This window comes from Caenorhabditis remanei, chromosome IV, assembly GCF_010183535.1.
Source record: "Caenorhabditis remanei strain PX506 chromosome IV, whole genome shotgun sequence".
Classification (NCBI taxonomy): Eukaryota; Metazoa; Nematoda; class Chromadorea; order Rhabditida; family Rhabditidae; genus Caenorhabditis; species Caenorhabditis remanei.
The window spans coordinates 16958884-16978256 of NC_071331.1; the positions used below are offsets into that span (position 1 = coordinate 16958884).

General features: G+C 38.8%; 5 protein-coding genes across 5 annotated transcripts; 2 read left to right on the forward strand and 3 right to left on the reverse strand.

The window, feature by feature from the left end:
* Nucleotides 1–1085: 1085 nt before the first annotated feature.
* On the forward strand, nucleotides 1086–1640 carry GCK72_014726 (uncharacterized protein; the record flags this gene model as incomplete). The annotated part of the gene is made up of 3 exons (XM_053730428.1): nucleotides 1086–1187; nucleotides 1237–1420; nucleotides 1552–1640. The coding sequence occupies 3 exons, from the start codon at nucleotides 1086–1088 to the stop codon at nucleotides 1638–1640; spliced, it is 375 nt and encodes a 124-aa protein (XP_053585200.1).
* Nucleotides 1641–10224: 8584 nt separating this feature from the next.
* Nucleotides 10225–10733, reverse strand: GCK72_014727 (uncharacterized protein; the record flags this gene model as incomplete). Its single annotated transcript, XM_003108092.2, has 3 exons — nucleotides 10225–10288; nucleotides 10352–10485; nucleotides 10530–10733. 3 exons carry the CDS (start codon nucleotides 10731–10733, stop codon nucleotides 10225–10227), a joined length of 402 nt encoding a protein of 133 aa, XP_003108140.2.
* Nucleotides 10734–12227: 1494 nt separating this feature from the next.
* Nucleotides 12228–12979, reverse strand: GCK72_014728 (uncharacterized protein; the record flags this gene model as incomplete). The annotated part of the gene is made up of 2 exons (XM_053730429.1): nucleotides 12228–12543; nucleotides 12840–12979. 2 exons carry the CDS (start codon nucleotides 12977–12979, stop codon nucleotides 12228–12230), a joined length of 456 nt encoding a protein of 151 aa, XP_053585201.1.
* Nucleotides 12980–13000: 21 nt separating this feature from the next.
* GCK72_014729 (uncharacterized protein) lies at nucleotides 13001–13507 on the reverse strand (the record flags this gene model as incomplete). Its single annotated transcript, XM_053730430.1, has 3 exons — nucleotides 13001–13142; nucleotides 13188–13322; nucleotides 13365–13507. The coding sequence occupies 3 exons, from the start codon at nucleotides 13505–13507 to the stop codon at nucleotides 13001–13003; spliced, it is 420 nt and encodes a 139-aa protein (XP_053585202.1).
* Nucleotides 13508–15316: 1809 nt separating this feature from the next.
* On the forward strand, nucleotides 15317–19315 carry GCK72_014730 (uncharacterized protein; the record flags this gene model as incomplete). Its single annotated transcript, XM_003108081.2, has 13 exons — nucleotides 15317–15444; nucleotides 16110–16239; nucleotides 16290–16810; nucleotides 16865–17273; nucleotides 17326–17408; nucleotides 17455–17660; nucleotides 17715–17782; nucleotides 17839–17946; nucleotides 18005–18412; nucleotides 18462–18611; nucleotides 18744–18860; nucleotides 18909–19040; nucleotides 19088–19315. The coding sequence occupies 13 exons, from the start codon at nucleotides 15317–15319 to the stop codon at nucleotides 19313–19315; spliced, it is 2688 nt and encodes an 895-aa protein (XP_003108129.1).
* Nucleotides 19316–19373: the final 58 nt, after the last annotated feature.

A 19373-nucleotide genomic window follows, 5' to 3' on the forward strand; every position in this document is an offset into this window, starting at 1 on the left:
CATATGTGCTCAATGAGCATTGAAACGGACTGTACAACTCCCTCGTGACAGCGAATAATTTTCCGCATTTTTGTATGATTAGCTGGAGTAAAATGAATATCGGCCGATCCGCGGCGATAATGCACGGATTTCTTTGTCGATTTTCTTTTACCATCCAACCAGCTGGTGGGAAGGTCATGAACCAATTTTAATAAATCTTTCAATATATTGCAACCTTTTTATGATGTAGTACATTTCCCAATCCATTTGCAGAAAAAAAAAACTGAATATTTCTCAAGCAAATTTAATAAACTTTTTCGGCATTATTCATGAACGCCTTTCAGAAAAGCCGGAAACTTTATGAAGAAGTACGGTAGAAAATTCGCGCGGTGGTTGCTGTCGCTGACTCCGCCCATTTTAACTTTTTTCATTGATCGAGACTTGAATCGCATAAAGAAGAAAATGAAAAGATGGAAAACCTTCAAATAAAGCACAAATTCACATTTTCGAAATCCATCATTTTTTTGGTCAGTTTCAAAAACAGTTTGATAAATTTCAAATGTTTTTGTATGAAATAACTCGTTTTGAGACTGGCGCACGGATTTGTTAAGGCGTAACGTTAGGTCTCTTTTAAAAAAAGGTTCCGAAGAATCGAACGAACATATGAAGAAATCATTTGAAAGAAATTATAAAAAAAAAAGAAAGAAATCGTCTAAAAAGCAAAAGTTGTTTTCTTAGATTGTGTCTTCTTGGATTCACCGGGTGTCGTCACAACTTCTCATATTATATAGAATCCATTAGATTGGCGCATTCGATTTCTCGTTCGAGCGCCCGCCTGCTGCTGATCTTTCACGTGTCCAAAAACCGCCCATTTCCGCAAGTTGACCATTTATTCCAATCCGCCACCCAGCCTAGAAGCCAACCAAATCGCATTCACGCGTCGAGAAACTCAGCTCACCGCGCGGTGCTCTTATTACAAAGGGGCCCAGTGGTTGAGGACTCCGCCCCTCCCATTGCGCTGTCTCGACTTAAGAACTCGATTTGTACTGCCTTTTCATCTTCTTCGTAAAACTTAATCATTTTTTATTCTATCATGCATTCTCTAAATGTTTCTATTTTCAGATATCTTCTATGGAATGCCGCCAGTACACGAGCCCACAGCGACGACTTCAGCAGCATCGTCGGTGTGGCAGATTGGAATGCCCCAGGTTCGTTTCCTTTCTTATTCTCTATCACTTCAAGTTTTTAAAATTTCAGTTAAAATCACAAGTCGATCTCATAAATTTCGCTCGTGGGATTCTTTCGACACAAACGACATCAACGACCGCTTCACGAGATATCCAGAATTTGAACCCGATCGTTGGTTCGGTGGCCTCCAGAAAATCACCGACAGCAATGACTGCCGTAAGCGCCGCTGCAGCAAATATTACTCCTCAGATCGGTAGGTTACGGTAGATTGTTATTGTCTGGGATTTGAGTGCAAACACGCCGCGTGAATTATAAAAATAGTTTTTTTCAACATAAACAATGTATGGTTTAAATTAAAAGTATACAAAAATGACTAGATTACAGGGCTCGCTTCGCTCGGATCTTTCACGACTCTGCCACCGGAACTGCTGCTCCAATTCGCCAGGCTGGATAACCTCAACTTATTCCCGTAAGTCGTTTTGAAGAGGGAGTTCTTTTTTGAACTAGTTTTCTGTCGTCTGAATCTCTTCGTCTCCTGAGCTATTTCCAACGTGCTGGCTACATTCAAGTCTAGACTTGTGCTTTGATTCAGACTGCACTTCTGATTTCTGCTAGAAACCAAAATGAGCTCAATAGTGCTTACTGAGTAATGAAGTTTCATGCAGTGTCTGATCATTAATCAAATGAACGAGTACTACTTCTAAGAATAATACTCTGATCTTTCTTTCGTAATAGTCTGAAAACATAAAGAATGAAAATCAAAGAACAAAGTGCCCTGGTTTTCATTTATTATTTCGTTGTTGCCTTGGTATTAAATCTAGAGACTTTAGCCATGTCTGTTAGCGGAAACGAAAGTAAAAGAGAGAAAAAGAGCATTGAAACAAAGATCCGTATGTTGCATGACACATGAGTAGTGGTGTCCAGAGAAATGAGAGTGTGGGAGGAAAGGTGCAAAGTGCGTTTGCTCGCTTTTAAAAAAGGAAATCCAAGCCTCCACGAGCTTTCCGATTTTTATAGAATACAAGGTAAATAGTAGAGGAAAAAAGTAACGAGATGATGTGAGTCGCAGACTAATGAATGAAAAAAGGATTATTCTGGTTTGTGCTGATGTTCGAAATTATCCTAAGCTTTGAAGTCCTTCATCATTTTTCATGATCATTGTGACCATCGAAACAACATTGGAGCCAGCCGAATGGCAGATGCTCATCAAAGGGAACCTATTATGAGAGAAGAGGGGTCAGAGGGTACCGCCCTAAAATATTACCCTCTTTTATAATACGTTCCTCCCGAGCTCGAGTCCCGCTCTCATTTCTCCGTTAAGCTCACATTCATCCGCCAAAATGTTGCAGGTGCCCTAGGAAAAGTCTAGTTTTACTGCCTACTCTTGTTCCCCTTCTCCTTTTATTATGGAGCTCTTTCTTCTTTTTTTCTTAGGCTTCTTTTCCTTCTTTTCAATTCCTAGACTTCATGTGAACCTTCGCTTCAATGAGTCCTCCTCTGCACACACAAAGTTCAAAGGTTCAGTGTATCATTTTACTTTTTTTCTTCGTTTTCCTGTCTTCTTTCTCCCCCACTCCTACACACTCACAACCACACACTTAAAACATCCCGAATAGTGCCACGTGCTTGTATAAACTGTTGTATACAAGTGTGCGTCAGCATCTACACCAGCACCGAAAGTTTCCGGTTTATCAGCAGTTTTGCGGTTTCAGTCCCTGCAAAAACTTGGAAATATAATTTCAGTTTACATCGCTGTTGACCTCGATTACCTGATTTAATGTCAGAACGTTCTTGTTATTCCCGATACGCTCTTCCAAACAAGAGAGAAAAATGCGAAAAGCTAAGGTTCTCTCCGAAAAATATTATTATAGTAGCGGGAGCTCTCGTTCGAACAAAAAGTTGGTCAACACTCTTTCTTTATTGACACATGTTTTTCGCTTATAGGTTGGTAGTTGGCCTAGTGCCAATCGGGCGCCGAATTTATTCAAATTGAATCCGACTGGTCATAAAATGTTCGTTGTTTCGATGGTGTCTCCGAACTGTTCTTCTGTATAATCACCATGACGTATTAATTGAGTTCAGCAACGAATTAGCTACAAAGATTACGAACGCCACGGACTACGGTAGTGAGAGACAGTAGTGAAAGACTAATTTCTTATCACTGATTTTCCGTGTTGCTAGACCAAAAAGTTCAGTTGACGGGAAACCTTTTTCGCAACATTTATTTTAAGAGAAAAACGATGACCTAGTCTTATCAGTTCGTGTTAACACTACATAGAGATTGTTAATGCTCCAATGTGAATATATACAGACTTTCGGAAAAGAAGAGTTGATGTTTGAGTACAAAGATCAACGTCATTGTCTTTTTTCTTCGCTGACCTCCTACAAACTAATAAGTATTCACGGACTCTCCTCTTTTTCCTCGCGGCGTCCGAATGTTTGTCAATCCCTCGTTTTCCACCTTGTCGCCCTGACAGATCACCGAAAGAGGAAGAGAGAAGTGACAGTGAAAGAAAAATTTCGTCTTTTTCGGTGAAAAAGTTTTCGTTTAATTTCTCATTTTTCGATTCACCTCAACCATGTGATGATACAATGAACATCTTAACTTCAGAGTATAGTAGAGTCGCATTTTACTTTATTTTCTTTATGCCTCTTTCGGATAGATAATGAAGGCTTAGAGGCGAACGGGAGAGAGTTCCGGTTCGGTGACCACCAAAACCTGCCAATTTTAAATCTTCAAACACCCCGACTTACCGGATCATTATTGTGATTTTTCAAAGTTTATTTTGATGACATACTACACCTACATGACGATTGTGTTTTGGTTAAACCGCAAATAAATTTGTGTTCTGTAACTAGATATTACTTGAAAACACATCATTGGTGAAATAAAGTGCTTGGTACTTTCAAGATCTCCCAAGCTCTGCCAGGCACCCAGTGTTGTGAACTCGCGGCTCTTTCCATATAATTTAGTGACCAGAACACGAATGGAATAACCTTTTCACCTTCACTATAAAAGAACCTGTTCACAAGTCCACCACCCTCCCCTTTTCTTTTCAAATCTCTTCTCTCGCGAAGCCAATTTGCATTTGAATCACTAGTCCTTGTCCTCGTTTCGACCCCACGCGATAGAGATAGAATCAAATAAAGTGACGAGACCGAAAAGGCGAAAAAAGATTCGGTAGCAACGCGGAGAGTTGCTAGGAAGCGGAGCCTCTTTTCTTTTCTTTTCCCTTTTACAAAATTCATATTTTTCCTGGGTGTCCTCCGCCTCCCAATTCATCGCAACTTTTCTGCATAAAAAACCCAACTGCTGACCGCTTGAAAATAGAAGGAGAAAAGAAAAAGAGGAGAGAAACACATGCGTGTCGCCACCAAAACGACGTCGGCAACGAGTACGTGTGATGCTGAATACGCCTGGGTCTCTATCTTTTTCCCTCTTCACGTATGCTTTCTCATCATCTTGAAAAAAGCTCGCTTCGGATTTCAAACAATTCTAGTCCCTATTCCTCCAGTTTTCCTACCACCCTGACTCTCATCGGTCTTCTTCCTCTTTTTATTCCGGCTCAAAATCTCTTGTTTCAGCTGCGGCTTCTCCTCATTATTCCGCCTCCTTTTTTTTTAGTTTGGAGTTTTTGAGACTTTTCTCTGATTTTTTGATTTCTGATTCCTTTCTCACTATTAGTTGGTACCTTCGTAAATGTTTGAGTTTACGGAATCTGAGAGATCGTATTCGTTGATTAGATGTCCTTCTTGCGTAGTTTTCCATCCCGACACCGAAGAAGGATTTTCGTGTTGTGAAGAAAAAGATGCAACGATGAACAAGTTTTAAGTTCTTTGCAAATGACCATTGTCTTTTCATCCATGCGTTTACATGTTGTTTTTCTTTCGGATAATGCTATAAACGTTCTCTTTTTCCTACTATATGAGAAATATTTGTTTTAAAAGCATAATAAAGCCCAATTGATAAATTAACTCAGTTTGTAGCGATTTCACATCCAGAAAATTTTAAAGAGAACCTGCGCTTCATTGATCCTTCGAAAGATTGATCAATTCAGTTTTCCTGTAAATCCTTGTTCTTTAGAGACACTCCACGTGGTGTTTCATCCTTTCATTTAGATCTTTCAAGATCGTTTTTCAATTTATTCAATTCTATAATATAATTTTTTGTTTTTCAGAGCGGTGGGCTCACCGACAAACCCATCATCATCTTCGTGCTCCGAACCATCTACATCACAACAACAGCAGCAGACATCGAAGCCGGCCGCCCCTTTCATGCCATCAGGTCATGGCACGACGGTAGATCAGCACCAACAGAGGCAACAACAACAACAGCAGCAGCAACAGTCGATGGACAGAAAATACTCCATGGATACTTTACAGCAACATGCAATGCAACATCCGCATCAATTACAGTACTTTCCAAGTCGTAAGTTTTTATTATTATTTTTGATAACAAACGTTTTGGAATTTCGAGAATGTTAAAAATGTTGATGATGATAATTATGATGATGATGGTGATTTATTTACTGTATAAACATTGGTTCTAAGCAAAAACTCAACCTCCTACTCTCCCGAAATATCGACAAAATATTTCAGAAATAAAAACTACAAAAAAAACGAAAAATATATATTTTTGGGTCAGTCTGACCACCTGCACAATGATCAGCAAAATGCTCAGAAAGCAAAGAACAGCGTCAGAAATAATATCTCATCTCTTCTTCTTTTTTGTTGAGCCAGACGTGGAGTTCTTCTTGTTATGAGCCAGATCATAACACATCGGCTTCTTTTTTTTGTGGTCTTATAGGTATTTCTTGATTAATAGACATATTGCAAGTGCAAAACATATTAAACCTCCGGAAGCAAATGATCTCTAGTGAAACGATGTTCAAGCACATATTTCTTATTCTCTCGTTGTGATAATCCGTGAGACATTGGCTCCGCGAGAAAAATTACACCAGTTCAGTCTAGCGAAATCCCATGATAGTTCGATGATATTACATCGATCACCCACCTACACTACAAACTCTCATTTTCTTTTTCCACAGATGTCTGTTTCTCTTGTTTCCTCTTCTTTTATAGGTTATTCTCGTATCGTACTCTAGTGTCTTTTCTATGCCCGTGATGTCATTTTGTCTCTCTTCTCGTTCTTCTCTTTTACCATCTAATTTCTAATTCATCTCAATTCTGTTTCACTTCTACCTCTCCTTGACAATGCCTCTGTCTTTGTATCACCCTTGCGCGCCTACGGCTGTTTGCACAACCGATCACAGTTTGTTTAATGCTCGGCCGTATGTCTGAGAGCAAAATAACAGAATTCCCAACTTGCTGCGTCTATGATTCGCTCCCTTCTTTCACTCCCGCTGATGCCACCCTCTTTCCCGTTCATTCTCTCTCTCGCTTCCTCTGTCTCTCAGTCTCTATACATATACTTTCTCGACATACTACTATACCACCACCATCATCATCATCATCGTCATCATCATCATCACAACCATCACCATAATTTTTGGGCGAAACACACTGATCTATTACTGTCTATGTCGATTTGACAAACGGCTGTCTGTGTTCTAAATACGTTTCCTATGATCCTAAAATGGATGTGGCCCGTCTTCTAGACTTCATGACCGCTTCAAATGACGTCTACGCAGCAATGGACATGAGCCAGAAACCGTCACCACCTGGACTGTTCAAAATCGGTAAGTCTGTCTACCTGCTATTTCTTATCAGTTCCCGACGTCTACGTTTTGCAGCCAAACACGAGCCCAGCAGCTCATCGAATTCGCAGCCTGGCACACCAGCAATGAGTGATCGAAGAGCGGTAAGTGCAAATTGTCTGCGACAGTGTTTCTTACTTCTTAAAGAGTCCGGTTCAGGTACCAGCTTGCGCGATATGTGGTACTGATTCTACTGGGATTCACTTCGGAGTAGACGCATGTGCAGCATGTTCGGCTTTCTTCCGACGAACAGTTGTTCTAAACAAAGACTATTCTTGTACAAAAGGAGGCAATTGTACAGTAGTAAAAGGTATGTTTTCCTCTTTCTTCAATTGTTGTACTTTCTCAATAACTTCCGTACCGAAAATAGCCAAACAAAAGAAAGAAAGAGTCTATTCTTGGCTCGGCCGCGAGAATGTACTTCAAAATTCACTATTTCGTGGTTTGTGATATCAAATTTGTAAGTTTGATCTCTGAATTGAAAATGTTTATTTTCAAAGAAAAAAGTCAAATTACTTCAGATGGATCCGCTGGTCAAAAGTGCAGAGCGTGTCGATTTCGGAAATGTATCACATCAGGAATGGACAAAAACTGTGAGTTGTTTGATCTTTTCGTCCTGCTCAGCAATGATCATGTTATTTTAGCTGTTCAACACCGTCGAGATGCAATTGGAAAGTATTCGGCAGGAGTGAAACGAGAACTGAGTCCAGATGATTATGAACAACCACCAGCAAAAATATCAACGATCAGTGAACCAAGCACATCAGCAGGTCCGCCATTGAATGCTACTCCACCATCGAGGATGTCCAGAGTTCCAAGTACAAGTCGGGTGCAACATACGCCATGTTTCAATCCTGCATGTGGACAGAAATCAGTACTTCATGAGCTAATTTGTCGCCAAAACTTTCTGACAGAACAACGACAATTATTTTATGCTGGATGCCTTGGTGATTGGTTTCGAAAACCATCAGGAATAGAAAATGTAAGTTGATTTTGTTCGTTTTGCTAGCCTGAATTTGTATTTATTTAGCAGTCTCTCTCCGAGCTCACCGATTTCTCGAATTGTATGTTTCATTTATGGAAAATCGAACCAAGATTGGCAGCTGATTTCATGAATCGCAATAGATACTTAGATCCACTTCCCATCGTCGAAAAATTAAAAGTTTATCGAAACTTTGTGATAATGAGACAATCTGTTGAAGAGCCATATCTCACTTGGCGCCATGGTGGTCTCGAGAAACGGTGGTTTGTGATGCCCAACAATACGTATATCGACTTCAATGATCCAGCCAAATATTTCGATAATGGGGCATTGAAAGATCTGAAACTGGACTATGAAACGACAACGAAGTAAGAATTGGCATGAACTCATTTGCTGCAAAAAATATAGTTTAATTTCCAGTCTCTTTCTACCATCATTCACACATGCAATGGATACAATTGGAGAGAAAATGAAGAAGATCAATGTGACAGAGACCGAGCTGACCGTACTACTTGGCCTCGTTTTATTAGATCCCGGTATATATGGAATACACGAGAGTACACGAAAGTTCCTGAAGGGTGTTCGTGATCAGCTGATTCATGATGTCTATATGTACTACGAGGATGAAATGGCTCCTGAACATGATCCAGAAATAAGAATGGCTGATTTATTCATGATCGTTGCAGCTATTAAGGTGAGTTAGCTTTCCGAAAACTCTTCTTTATATAAGAAGGTTTTTGAACAATATAAACAGCTATCCAGTAGTTGATATAAATTTAAATCTCAATTTACAGATTCACTCCATCAAGACGTCTGAAAATATGCACATGTTACGAGTTTTTGATTTGATCCCTGCTGATGCCTGTTTCAACCAAATGCTTGATGTTGAAAGTGTCAACGTGTCTCCGGGTGGTAGCAAAGATGCTGAAGCAGAGCAAGGTCCGAGCCCTGTGTCTATCCCTGAAGCAGCACGTGAAGATATATATCAAGATCACGATGATGACACTCCGCCTGTACTTGAAAGAAACTGTGATGATCCTGTTACTCCCTGATTGTGATCAATTTTGCGCTTTTAAAGTGTTTCCCTAGTCATGTATTTTCCCGTTTTCAAATGATTACCTCCCGGTTTTATAGGGTTTTTTACGATGATGTTTACTGTGTGCCTATTTAATACTGTTGAAATTTACATATTGTTAAAAGGAGCTATCTATTCGTACAGGATATTGCATGTTCCGGCGAAGTTATTGCCTGGATCATTTTAACCTCATCATACTTTAATTATTATGATCTCTAGTGCGTTATGGGTGTTTTCTAAGAACCTCTTCTCAATGTTTACCACTTTCAAGCATCACTTTGATATGTGCAGTCGATTTGTAATATACAATTTTTATGATAAATTATTTGCCATTCATTAATTAAAACTTTACATGAAGAGGAAGGGAAATTGGAATGAATGTGTGGGCGAATGGTTGACCGGAGATTCACTTAAGCTTTGATGTAACGGATCACTTCGAAGATGGCTGAAAGGAATGTTTGTTTTTTGGGTGTATGAGCAGATCAGAATGTATTACTCACCGGAACCGCAAACAACGAAAATGAAGAGACCGATGAGCCATTGGGAGGTTGGGAGTTTGGATTCAGTGGCCTTCTGAAAAAATCGATTGATCAAGTTAAAAAAGAGATAATGATTTGAAGCTGAAATTTTATATGACCTCTTTATTTCATTTCTCGAAACCATGTCCTATATTTTCATGTCTTAATCAATAACTGATCAGAAAGTTATAACAATATAAATATTTAACTTGGGCGTCATATATTTTATACCTTTATGAAACACTATTTGTTACGTTTATTTAACTATTTGATTCATAAAAAGGTTTCACTCTGACTGAAGTCCTATTCCTCAATTTTATCCAGTTCCCATTCGACAAAACTGTACGTTCTAATGAGTTTATGAAGATAACTGAAAACTAACGTTTCCCTTCGGTACATTTCCCCGTTGAGTGACGTTCTTGCTGAACTGCTTGTTAGCGACGGCCATACGCTGCTTTGGAGCCATTCTGAATAGAAGTCACTTTGAATATAGACCGAAAAAGCTGAAGATAAAAAGAAACATGTAAATTATGAAAAAACCAGGAGAAAATCTTAAGAAAAAGACTGAAAACAACTCCACGTGTTTGGAGAAAAATTGACAAATGGCACAGCTAAACAACACGCAATGCCGTTATAACGGAGTGTCGTACACGAAAAGCGTCAAAAGTTATGAAGCAGAAAACAGAAAATACGACGTTTTTATTGATAAGAAAGCAACAATTATCACGAGTTTCACTATTATGTACATTGAATTGAATTGATCGTTTATGCATTCAAAAGTCTATTGATTTCTTCTTCCAAATCAAGTGGGTCAACAGAATGCGAGTACCTGGAACATGATCAATCATCATCTGATTCTATTTGAAGTTGGACAACAATTTGGTCGATTTACCTGGCAACCACGTGACCGTTCCTATCAATCAAAAATTTAGAAAAGTTCCAAGGAATATCTGATGCCATTGATGAACCTCTTTCTTTCTTCAAAAACTTCCAAAGTGGATGAGTCTTGGGTCCATTTACTTCAATCTAAAATTTCCAAACTTTTGAAGATTTATGTCAGAAAAATAAACCTTTGCGTACATATCAGGAGTATAAGTGTAACTACTTTTCACAAAATCCATAATCTTCGTTTCACTCTCGGTTTCCTGCTTTCCAAATTGATTACATGGAAATGCGGCGACTCGAAGCCCTTTGTCTCGATACAGTCCGTCTAATTCTTTGAATGCATTGTAATTCGAATCAGTATATCCACAGTAAGACGCTACATTTGTCATTATCACTACTTTATCTCTATAAGCCTCGAAATAATTCAGAATTTTGAGAAAATCTACCTGTATTTCTCCATGGAAACCATTTTTCCATCTATGTTTTCAGCTTGAAATTGATAAATTGTCCCATGTTGACCACTCTCGTCCCCATCACAAAGAAATCCCGAAAAGAGAAAGAAAGAGTAGAAAAGTAGAGATTGACCCTTCATTTCTTGTTTCTGCAAGTTCGTTTGTGTGTTGTGTGACTACGTGTTTACAACGGCATCTTGGACGAGATGAGAGAGAAAAGAGACACAGATATATCAAGTGAACAGAAGGTCGGAAGAAGAGAAAAATGAGAGATGGAAAATACAAAAACAGTGATAATTTGTTGTGAGAATAGATATAAAATACCACGTGGAGAACACTCATGACCTCGATTTGAAATGAGAGATTGTTTCAGTTTCTCTTGTTTTTTTGTGAGAATGTTTCATGGGATTTCTGGAAATAGAGAGAGTGATCAGAGTGCTTTCTTCTTTTTCAAGATGATACGGTTCTGAGAGTCGATTGAATATTCCATCTTTTATGGGAAGCCTATGCGCTCTCGTTGAATTTTCATTACAAAACTGAAACGTCATGTGGCTCCTTTGCAAATGAGCTGAATTCGACAGTAGTTTTATAAAACTGATGAGAAAATACATTTTCAGATGATACTGTAGTCCTAGAAGTCATTTTCAGAGCTGTTGAATATTATGTGGATCTCTGTGTTTTCAAACATTAACATTTGATGAGAACATGAATATAAGAGGCAGAAAGGTACTCCACCGTACTAGCTCCGTGTATTTAGACTTGGGAACGAGGCTTGAAAATCCGAATTCTTAAAATGCACTTATCAAAGAAACATATAACAAGGCGGTTGGAAACGAAGAAAATACATTAGACGTGTTAATCTGTGATAAACCCGACCGAGACCGGTCTGGCACGGTCAGGTGGGGTCAGTCTTTCAGAACAAAAACACTCAGAAGGCAATTGTTGGCAGTTTTACTAAAACAGTATCGAAAGGTTTTCGAGATTTCCGCCACATCTTCCAACTTGATATGGAACTTCGAACTCCAAAAAAACGTTGCTTTTTTAGCAGAACTCGGATCAAGACACTTCAAACTATTGTGCCCCCAAGCCTCATATTGTGCTCGGTCAAACGTCATTCTCTCACATCAGCAACGTCCACAAAAACTAAAAAGTGAATAACATGCCCTCGACCCTTCGCTCCGGTCATACAGTAACCCAACCTGTCCCTCATCCTGCTAACCCTATTTCCACCGCATAAAAGAAGGGTGAATCGACAGGAAGAGCATCAATCTCTCGATAGATCTCCCACAGTTCGACTCACTCGACTCGTCTACCAGCTCCAAATGGATCAAATCCCGCCATATGAGTTCACCAAGTACGTCTTCGCAGCTCGTGCTGCTGTCGTCACTTGCTCTGCGTTTGAGGTATGTTTCTGGTGGAATCTTCTCTTATTCAGAACCAAATGAGTTCCTTTTCCAGCTTTTGATGGTGCTCTTCGGTTCCCTCGAAGACAGCAACATCCTTGCCAAACTCATCTACTTCATTTTCCTTGGAGGAACAGTCGCCGTCTCTTCCTACAACATTGCACTCAACGTTGATGGTCGTGAAGAGCTTCAGAAGGCTCTCACTGCTGATATGCAGCAAGAAGTTCGTGGAAAGGCGGCTGCTCTCGTTTTCACTCCAGCAATCGCCGGTGCCTTCATCTTCTTGTGCGTCTCTGGACACGCCTTCTTCTCCCTCTTCGTCCTTTTCCACGTCCTCGCTTCGGCTGGACAACTTGGATTGGAGATCTATGAAGTGAGCCGAGGATCGGGAAGTGTTGCTCCACCGGCTGATGCTGCTGCTCCTGCTGCTCCAGCCGCCGCTGCTCCAACTCCATCTGCTGTTCAACCAGTTGCTGAAGTATCGGCAGCTGCTCCAGCTCAATAGAAGAATGCCTACTCGTCCTTATTAGTTTCTAATAAAGTTTTATTTAGTGGCTCGTGTTTTATTTTATTAATAATTTAAAACAGATTCAATTAATAATTTATTTCTCTAGAAAATCATCTTTTTATCTTGAATCACTTTTTTGCTCCAGGAGTAATTGTTGATTTCACCATTTTATCTGCGAATTGAATCTTCTTTCCATTCGGCTTCTCCACAACTTTCTGCTCCTCAGTAGCTGTCAATTTGGATACTCCTGTATCTGATCTGAAATTTAACATCTTGAATTCAAATAAGTCTATTCAGAAGACGTGCCCAGAAGCCTTTCCAAGTGGAACATCGATCAATTGAGTATGCTGAGAATCAGTTTCCTCTTTCTTATCTTTCTTTTGTGTTGTCTTTCTGAATATCTTTCTTCCTCGAATCACTTTTATCGAATCCATCCTGAAACCACTTGAAATATAAATCTGCATAATGAAGAGAACCTACATTTCTCCTTTCCCTCGTTTACTTTTTTGTCCGTCATCCGGAGAAATTGGTTTAGCCATTAAACTATCCTGAGCTATAGCTGCGGTTTCTGGAACTGGACCAGTTGACTGTGTGGTCGTTGCTATCTTTTTATCTCTGAAAATATAAAAAATATTCCAGATTTCCAGAAGTACGAACCCAGCTGCATTTGGAGTCGCTCCTCCTCTTTGAACACATTTGATGAAAAGAGCCGGAATAAAACAAACCAAAAATACAATCGAATAGAATCGTGATTCGTGTAGAATGAGATGAATATCAACATGATTCCAATTCAAGATCATTTTTGTTAAATTGGCTAAAGTATAGAAATAAACATTTATGAGATTGGGTTTGATCAAAGATAACAGAAAACACGTTGAAACTTGGGAAAAATAGGGAGAGAATTTGTTTTAAAAAATCTAGAGCACGGTATATTTCATTTCAATTGATGAGGAAATAATGATATTAAAATATTTGTGATGTAATTATTGTAGAATTGTAGAAAGATTGGAACAGGATATTTTCTTATTAGCCAAGAATATTTTTAATGTTTTTAAGAAAAATCCAGTTTAGGTTAGGTAGAAAATTCAGATTGTTCGATTGCATTTCAGTTGGAAAACTCGGCTCAATTGGCAAAAAATGGTCCCAACCGCAAAGAACGGCCCCAAAAAATAAAAGAACGGTCCCAAAGAATTACATGGTCCCTACCGCAAAGAATGGTCCCAACCGCAAAGAATGGTCCCAAAATTTTGGGTGACACGAATTTCAGAATTGAATGGTTCCTACCGCAAAGAATGGTCCCTACCGCAAAGAATGGTCCCTCGAAATTGATACTAAAAACTTTTCACCATTCTCTTAGGCTTAGGTTTCTTAGAAATTGGGAAAAAATTGACAAATACGATTAATAACCGATTTTGTCAATTTTTTCACCAATTTCTAAGAAACCTAAGCCTAAAAGAATGGTGAAAAGTTTTTCGTATCAATTTTGAAGGACCATTCTTTGCGGTAGGGACCATTCAATTCTGAAACTCGTGTCACCCAAAATTTTGGGACCATTCTTTGCAGTTGAGACCATTCTTTGCGGTTGGGACCATGTGATTCGGAAATTTGGGTCACCGAAAATTTTGGGACCATTCTTTGCGGTTGGGACCATTCTTTGCCAATAGAGCCAAAACTCTTCTCAAACCCTGAAATTCCATTCCATCTCAAATTTTCTCTCAAAAAACTCCTTATTCCCAAGTCAGGTACACCATCTTTTCTATTCCTCAATTGCAGAAAAATCCGGAATTCAGCAACAAAATTCGTCAGTTCTCTCGAAAGAGTTGTAGTTTATGTGAATTTTCCACCTGCTTTTCCGATAATTGATTTTCAAATCTCACCTGTCTTGTTTGCTGACAACTCTAGAATAGAAGCGGTGGTTTGTGAGAAGTTCAAGAAGAAAATTTTGGAAAACGTTTTGAAAGAATTTTCGAGAAATATTGGTAAAGTCGAATAGTGTCAAACCTCATACTCGAATTTCCAATTAGTCTTGAAATATATACAAACCTTTCTCGCCAATGTTTCGAAAATTCTCGAGATATTGTTACCGTATTCACCTGACACCAATAAATTCTGAAACGCCTACGGTCTACTTGCAACCTATTCAATTAAAAGTCAGCTCCCTGAATTTTTCCCAAGATTTCTCTGTCAAGAGCATATGATATATTGAATCTAGCTCCCACGGCAACCAACGAATTCAATCAAATATACTCCTTTCCAATTTTCTCAGAGTCATTTCTCTCGAACCTCTTTCTTTTTCCCCCATTTTCTTCTTCTTATTTCGCCTTCGTGGAGATTCGGGCGGCTCAGTGACCACGCCTTCTTCTTCGCCCAATCTCCATCTGCTCCACGAATCCAGTTTTTGTTATTCTGACTCTTACAAACTGACCGCCCGTTTTTCTCATTTCGATTATTTTTTCTCGTTTTCCTAATCAAAAACAGCCGATACAAAATGAGAAACGAACAGGAGTCGCCCGCTTTCAATACGAAAAATTACGATTTTATTCTCTCACAAAAATTCTAAATTTCAGAATTTCAAAAGAGAGGTGTAGTGAGCTCAAAAGCAGGTCAGGATGGGTTCGGCGTCGTCCACCCAATCCTCGTTAAACAACTTCGTTGGGATGGGAAGATTGAATGAGGATATGAAGATCTATCAGTTGGTTGATATGCATGGAGGTGGAGAACTTATTCCCTGGCTCAGGTATGATTCTGAATATATTGTTTTCGAATCATTTTGTACAGAACCGTATGACGAATATTCCAGTTCCATGAAGTTCGCTAAACGCTTTTCCATTTTGTTCTTGTTTCTGACGGTGTCAGAACCAAAAAGTGCTCTTGACATCTCTAAAAATCAAAAATGAAATGATCCATAAAACTGACTCCAACTCGAACCTATAATTTTCTTCTCTTGTTCTTTTTTCTTTTCATTTTTTATGACTTCCTGGTACTCGTTGGAAAAAAGAAGTCATACAAAATTGTGTCGAAACGTGAATATTTTCAGTCATAAATTAGTCGAAATCTGAGATTTCACATGTTGTGTTTACTAGAAAAAATGTCTAAAAACCAATTTGTACTACTGGCTATGACGCATTTGGCGAATCTCGGCGAATACATTTTTGAGAAATTTAGGAGACTTCTAGATTACGTCTGTCTGCCAAGAGAGGGTATTGAGAACGAGGATTTCAGACACATGGTTTCTCTCTGAGACACTTCGCAACTCTCATAGACGTTTTGAAACTGATAGTGTGCAGATAAATTAACGAGAGATTCTTGAACTTTCGGTCTCATTTCTCGAAAAAACATGAAGTTTTCCCTTTCCAGTCACACGATTCTCACGGCTCTTATCACCTGTTTCCATATTTTCAGATACGCCATCATAAGTAGTGATACTTCTTTCATCGACGCTTATCTTGAGACAAAAGTTAAGGATTTCTTGTATAATGGAGGAAAAGGAAAACTGGTGACAGTTACCGAGTTGGTCAAGTTGAGAAATAAGGTGAACTCTCTTATGAAGTTTCCAAAAACCTGAAAAGAATGCGTTTTTAGGAAAGAAACGAACGTCTTGGAGCATTTTCTCGAAAGAAGGGAAAAGGAAAAAGTGGACCAAATGTGTTGGATGATTTCAATCAAGAAGGAGAGAACGTTGGAGATCTGAAAAAGGCGTTGAAACTTCTTGATGGAGGAGGAAAAGGTGGAAGAAATGAGAGTAAATACAGAGAGATTTCATGGAAATTGGAAGAAAGAGGCTCAATGGGAGAGACTATCATTGGATGTTGTCTACTCCATGCTTCTGAACTTCATAATGCTCTTGTTATTAAGATTCTTGATTATTATCCAAAACTTCTGAATGATATTCATATTTCTGAGGACTTTTATGGATTGTCTCCTCTTCATCAGGCAATTATTAACACGGACTGCAAGCTGGTTTACAAGTTTTTGAAATTGGGAGCTGATGTCAATGCTAGATGTTATGGATCATTTTTCTGTGCGGACGATCAGAAAACGTCGAGAACTGATTCATTGGAACATGAATATGTGGAACTTTCAATCAAAACCAACTATACAGGGTTTGTCTTTTTGTTAATTTTATTCGAAAGCTTCAAGAATTCATCCTTTTTCAGTAACATGTACCTCGGTGAGTATCCACTTTCGTTTGCTGCTTGCCTGAATCAGCCAGAAACTTTTCGTCTTCTTCTTGCCTTCAAAGCTAATCCAAATGCTCAAGATACAAATGGAAACTCAGTTCTCCATATGTGTGTAATTCACGAAAACATGCAAATGTTCAAATTGGCTCTGGAATGTGGAGCAAGTCTTCGAACTGTCAATAAACAGAGTCTTTCTCCTTTGACTCTGGCAGCTAAACTTGCGAAAAAAGAGATGTTCGATGAGATTCTGGAACTGGAAGGAGACAGTGTCTGGGCGTATGGAGATGCTTCATCGACTGCTTATCCGTTGGCTAAAATTGATACAATCAATGAGACAAGTGGGGAATTGAATGAAGCATCTGCATTGTCCCTGGTGGTTTATGGGGTAGGACACTTGAAAATTAGTGTTGTGTTGAACAAAAAAGTGCTATTTACAGCAAACCGTGGAGCATTTGGAACTTCTCGATGGCCTTCTTGATACTCTTCTCGAAGCGAAATGGGAAGCATTTGCAAAGAGAAAGTGAGTTGTTTTTCAGTTATCAAGAGACTCATGACCAATATTGCAGCATGATAGTCTCATTCACTGCTTTCACATTCTATTACATCTGTTTTGTGACTGCATTCACTCTTCGTCCAATTGGATTCTCAACTGAAATGATAACTGAAGGATGGATCAATCGTTATTCTGAACCATTCCCTGGAAGACATGGAAAGGACGGAGAACCTCAATTATCACCTCTGATTAATACAACGAAAGGGTTGAAAACGTGGGGTGAGTAAACGAAATTTCCCCGGTTCTTTCTTCTGAAAAATTATACAATTTCAGAAGAAAAGCTTACTCAATGCCATCTGCGAGACTACTGGGACCCAGATATTCCGTTTGCCAACGCATATGTGAGTACTACAAAATTAAAAGATAGTTGTTTCAAATTTCAATTTTCGAGTTTCAGATTCGTCTCGTTTTCGAAGTACTCGTTGTAATTGGACTTGTCATTCAAATGTTCCTGGATTTCCATGATATTAAACGGATTGGAAGAAAGAAATGGTGGGCTGTATTGGTAAGTCAAATAAAGCTCAGCTCTTCCTCTTTAAAGTATAAAATGAAACAATATTCAGACTGCTTTCCCTGCTAAAATCACATTTAAAGTCACATATTTTCTTGTTCTTGCAATGATTCCAACCCGTCTTGCGTGTCAAATCTCTCCGATTCTTTTGGTTGTTGACAATGTTCTCATAACAGTGACAATGATATTCACAACTGTTCATTATCTGTATTACTGTCGTGTCATTCGATTCGTCGGACCTTTCGTTTTGATGGTTTACACTATTATTGCAACTGATATTTTCCGTTTCATGCTCATTTATGGCATCTTTCTGATGGGATTCTCTCAAGCGTTTTCACTGATTTTCTTGTCTTGTGAGAGGGAAGCAAATGTGATCAAAGAGTTGATTCAAAATCAGTCAGTGGCTACTGGTGCAGAGAAAATCAGGTATACAGCAAAGATTGATGCATATGAGACTGCTGTGAGTCTGAGTTTCCGAATCTCAATATATTATTAAGGAAGATTTTCAGATTGTGAAAAACGCTGAAGCCTTCGAGAACGTCATTCAATCTCCCATTGAAGCCTTCGTCCGTACCTTCATTTTGACAATTGGAGAATTTACTGTACTCTACCGTAATCTGGCTTTATGTCCCGCGAATACAATGGTTTGGATTGGAAAGGTAAGAGAAAATGCGGGTCAATTGATGAGCTGACATTTTGGAGATTCATATTACCATATTGAAATTTCTTTTCAGCCGTGCAGGTTGAAAACTTAAATTTGAGAATCATTTTCTATAAAAAATTTCTTTCAGGTTGTGTTCATAACATTCGAATTGTTTGTAAGTATTATGCAGTTTAATATGTTGATTGCTATGATGACACGAACTTATGAAACTATCTTCCAAACACAACTGGAATACAAACGACAGGTTTTTTTACTCTAGAACTATCTCTTAAAACTTCATTTCGTTTTCCAGAGAGCCCAAGTCATTCTCATGTTAGAATTGTCATTGAGTCCAAAAGAACGACATCAATATCTTCTGAAATACTCTCGACCAACTGGAACAAATAAGAAAACGAGAAGTTTGGTTGTCAGTAAGAAATCTTCGGTAAGCTCTCCATCCCTAACTTCAATTTCAATTTCGTTGATTTTCAGTTCAACCGAGAAACAAAACAAGGGCAAAGAGTACTGGAAGAGAAAATGAAAAAGATGATAGAAGAGAAGAAGGCAGTTTTGAAGCGAAAGATGAAAGATTTGGAAATAAAAGAAGGAATTCGTCCAGTGACTGGATACAGTCGTACTCCTCGTCCACATACTCAGTACATGAATAGAGGAGCAAATGGAACTCAAAATGGAAGTGCTGCGAATGGAAATACTAATTAATTCTTTAATTGATTCTCTCTTCTTGTGATTGTCTTGATTCCCTGTGATAATAAATATA